At 38.0% G+C, this 4,275-nt stretch overlaps 1 protein-coding gene across 1 annotated transcript; it reads right to left on the bottom strand.

Annotated features, from left to right (window-relative positions):
* Positions 1-1,982: 1,982 nt before the first annotated feature.
* On the bottom strand, positions 1,983-3,504 carry LOC113333793. Its single transcript, XM_026580199.1, has 2 exons — positions 2,851-3,504; positions 1,983-2,795 (listed from the first exon to the last, which is right to left on the bottom strand). Exons 1-2 carry the CDS (start codon positions 3,502-3,504, stop codon positions 1,983-1,985), a joined length of 1,467 nt encoding a protein of 488 aa, XP_026435984.1.
* Between the last annotated feature and the right edge of the window lie 771 nt (positions 3,505-4,275).

Raw genomic sequence — 4,275 nt, 5'->3', positions numbered from 1 at the left:
GAGTAGATAAGCATTATCATTTATCTTTTCTCCAATTGGAAATGGTCCAATCTTACTTGCCTTAAGCTTGTTTTACTCACCCACGGAAAGCGTTCTTTAGTAAGAACCGCATAAACAAGATTTCCTACTTCAAACTCAACCATGCGTCGTCGTTGATCAACCTTGTTCTTGTATTTCATTGATGAAGCTTCTAGATGCTTTCGGGTGTTTTCATGTATAAGGTGGAGTTGAGAAACAAAGTCTTCCGCCTTAGCATTTGGCCTTTTCAAATACGGTACTAGAGACAAGTCAAGTGGTACTCTTGGATTGAACCCGTACACCACCATGAATGGTGAATAACCACTACTCCGGTTCACCGCATGGTTGTAAGCAAATTCTGCCTTGCATAAAACTTATTCCCATGTCTTCAAATTATCCTCAACCAAACAACGAAGAAGATTACCTAGGGAACGATTTACCACTTCGGTTTGTCCATCTGTTTGAGGGTGATAAGCGGTGCTAAACTTAAATTGGCCTTGACCAACTTCCATAAAGTACGCCAAAAATGCCCAACAAAACGACTATCTCTATCCGAGACGATGGAAGAAGGAATTCCATGTAAACAATAAATCTTTTTAAAAAAGAGTTGAGCTACCATGACCGCATCCATTGTCTTTTTACAAGAAATGAAATGAGACATTTTGGAAAAAACGATATACCATTACAAATATTGAATCCATACCTCTTTGAGTACGCGGTAATCCCAAGATGAAATCCATGCTCAAATCTTCCCATGAACGAGAAGGAATAGGAAGTGGCATGTATAATTCAGCATTAGTGGCCGTTCCTTTAGATACTTGACATATATGACATCTCTTCACATATCGATGAATCTCCTTCCACATTCCCGGCCAAAAGTACGAACTAGAAACCAAGTTCCAAGTACGAGTAGTTCCCATATTCCCCTCATCGTGAAGCTTCTTAATAATTTTCAATCTCAAGCTTGATTGCGGAATGCAAAGACACTTTTTCCGATAAAGGTACTCATCAACATAATCATCATTTTGGAGTGAACTTTCATCAACCATAAGAGGACCAAAATAAGTATCATTTTTTAAGCGCTCCTTAATATCATCGAATCCCAAAATACGAGCCCTCATTTGTGTAAGAAGAGAAGTACGTCGACTCAAGGTATCCGCTACCTTGTTTTGTACACCCGACTTGTCCTTGATGGAAAAATTAAACTTTTGCAAATAAGAATCCCATTTACCATGCCTAGTAGAAATCTTGTCTTGAAAATTGATGTGCTTCAATGCCATGTGGTCCGAAAATAAGATGAACTCATTGTGAATAAGATAGTGCCTCCAATGTTTGAGTGCTTGCACAATAGCATAAAACTCAACATCATAAGTGCTATATGCAAGTCTAGCCCCATTCAAATTTTCACTATAAAAGTCCACCGGTTTCCCTTCTTGACTAAGAACCTCTCCAATGCGTAGCTTAGAAGCATCACAATGAAGTTCAAATGGTTTATCAAAGTTTGGTAATATTAAAATTGGAGACGTACTTAACTTTATTTTCATCAATTCAAAGGCGCCATCCGCTTCTTGATTCCATGAATACTTGCCACCCTTCATGCATTCGGTTATTGGAGCCATGATTCCACTAAAATTTTCAATAAATCGACAATAGAAAGAAGCTAACCCATGAAAACTTCGAATATCAAACAAAGTTTTTGGCTTGGGCCAATTCCTTATGCATTCCACTTTATCTTCATCTACCGAAATCCCATCCTTACTAACCACATAACCAAGAAACAAAATTTTATCGGGCATGAATGCACACTACTTCAAGGTAGCATAAAATTGTTGCGTCCACAAAATCACGAGAACCTCACGAAGGTGACGTATATGAGATTTCATATCGGTACTATACACAAGTATGTCATCAAAGTAAACAACCACACACTTCCCAATGAACGGTCGAAGTGCTTGATTCATGACTCACATAAATGTACTTGGAGCATTTGAGAGCCCAAATGGCATAACCATCCATTCATACAAACCATCTCGAGTCTTGAAAGTGGTCTTCCATTCATCCCCCACCTTGATACGATTTTGATAATACCCGTTTTTAAAATCAAGTTTGCTAAAAACACATGCTCCACTTAATTGATCAAGTAAGTCATCCAAACGAGGAATTGGAAATCGGTACTTGAATGTGATTTTATGGATGTCCCTACTATCCACACAAACACGCCATAAACCATCTTTCTTTGGTACTAACAAGGCCGGTACCACACAAGGGCTAAGGCTCGGTCTTATTAAACCTTTGGCTATAAGCTCTTCAACTTGGCGTCGTAATTCTTCATGTTCTTTGGGACTCATTCGGTAGTGGACTTTGTTGGGAGTACTTGAACTGGTTACTAGATCAATTTGGTGTTGCACATCCCTTAATGGTGGTAATACATCGGGTAAGTCGGTAGGAAAAACATCTTGAAATTCTTCGATAATTGGCTTGACTAGCGGTGGCACAAAATCATACGATGGAGATTCTTTAACATGAAGTATACAGAAAACCTCTGAATTATACAACTCTTCTATGAACTTGTGATAAGTAAGTATATTTTTACCATCACTATTTTGTGGCTTAGGCATAAGCTCACGACTGGGTACAAGAGTCAACTTCTTATTCCTCCACATGAACGAATAGTTGTTTGTTCTCCCATCATGATTCACAAACCGATCATATTTCCAAGGTCGCCCAAGAAGTAAATGACATGCATCCATCATAAAAAACATCATATCAAACTTTGTCTACATATTTGTTACCAATAGAAAAATTAATGAGGTAACTTTTAGTGACTTTTACCTCGCTCCCTTGGTTAAGCCATGATAAAGAATATGGAGAAGGGTGTTCTTTTGTCTCTAACTTTAACTTGCAAACCACTTCTTCGGAAACGATATTTTCACAACTCCCCGAATCAATCACAAGCTTGCAAACTTTCCCACCAATTGTGCAAGTGGTTTGAAAAATGTTGTGGCGTAGCCATCGATCACCTTCATCGAGTTTTGGAGTAAAATAGTTACGCAACACAACCAAACATGGTCCTTGGTCACCGGTGAGAAACTCCTCTTCCAATTTTTCGTCAGGTTCTTTATCAAATATTGGTAGCTCCATAAGATCCAAATATGCATCACATTCATCATCACCTTGAACAAGTAAGTTCTTCCCCGGGCGATCACTCTTCGTACAATCATATGCTTTATGTCCATCTTCTCCACACTTGTTACATTTACCTTGAAAGACTTGTTGAGAGGTGTTGGATTTAGATGGAATGGTAATAGTTATAGCTCGAGTAGTTGGCATTGTAGAAGTAGTCGGTTTAACACCTTCTTGAGTGTGAGTACTCCAATTGGCATGAGAAACTCTCCTTGCATATTGCTTCTCCAAAGATAATTCCCTTTGATAAGCTTCTGACACCGAATAAATATCAAATAAGTTTAAAGTATCTTGATATTTCATTCTCGAACCACCTATATACCTTGCTACAAGTTGTTCTTCCGTTTCGTTAATATCGTTCCTTGCAATCAATTGATAGAAATCTTTGGTATAGTCATTAATTTGACTTGGACCCTTGCTTAAGATTTTGGAGTTGTTGATAGATAAGTCTTGTATAATTATGGGGTAGAAATGCAAGTATCATATGTTTCTTAAGCTTCTCCCAAGATTCAATTTTAGCTTGACCTCTTCTCAACCTCATTTGTTTCAGTTGTTGCCACCAAACGGCGGATCTTCCTCGAAGTCTTGTTGCAACCAACCCAACTTTCTTATTTCGGGCACTTCCTTGAAATCCAAGATTTCTTCAATCGTTGCTAACCAATCAAAAAATTCTTCCGGAGCTAAACCCCTATGGAATTCCGGAATATAAACTTTGAGTCCACCTTCCCATCGGTTTAAAGTAGTAACATTGGGGAATCTCGGTCTTTCTTGAAACATTTGTCGTCTCCCTTGTGGATGAACATGACTATGAAAAGAAGTGGTCTCCTCATCCGTCACTTCTTCTTCATAATTATGATGTTGAGTTCTAGATTGATCTTGATGGATATTTAAGTTACCAAGTCTTAAAAAAAAATTCTTTAAATTTTGCATCCATTCTTTGTTGCATTTCATCAAACACTTCATGCTTAAGGACTTCCAATTCTTCTTTCATAGAAATTTCACCTTGATTAACTCTTTTCCTTGGAGCCATAGTAAAATCACAACAAGAAACAACCCAATTTGATAATAGCACAC

This window comes from Papaver somniferum, unplaced genomic scaffold, assembly GCF_003573695.1.
Source record: "Papaver somniferum cultivar HN1 unplaced genomic scaffold, ASM357369v1 unplaced-scaffold_133, whole genome shotgun sequence".
In the NCBI taxonomy this organism is placed as follows: domain Eukaryota; kingdom Viridiplantae; phylum Streptophyta; class Magnoliopsida; order Ranunculales; family Papaveraceae; genus Papaver; species Papaver somniferum.
The sequence above is the reverse complement of the archived record's forward strand: the minus strand, read 5'-3'. Positions and strand labels throughout refer to the sequence as shown.

Bases quoted from the DNA above. Each gene is read 5' to 3' on its own strand.
- LOC113333793 (XM_026580199.1), bottom strand. From the start codon at position 3,504: ATGAAATATCAAGATACTTTAAACTTATTTGATATTTATTCGGTGTCA. The intron at 2,796-2,850 runs GTAAAAGTCACT...ACAAATATGTAG, and splicing joins GGCTTAACCAAGGGAGCGAG to ACAAAGTTTGATATGATGTT.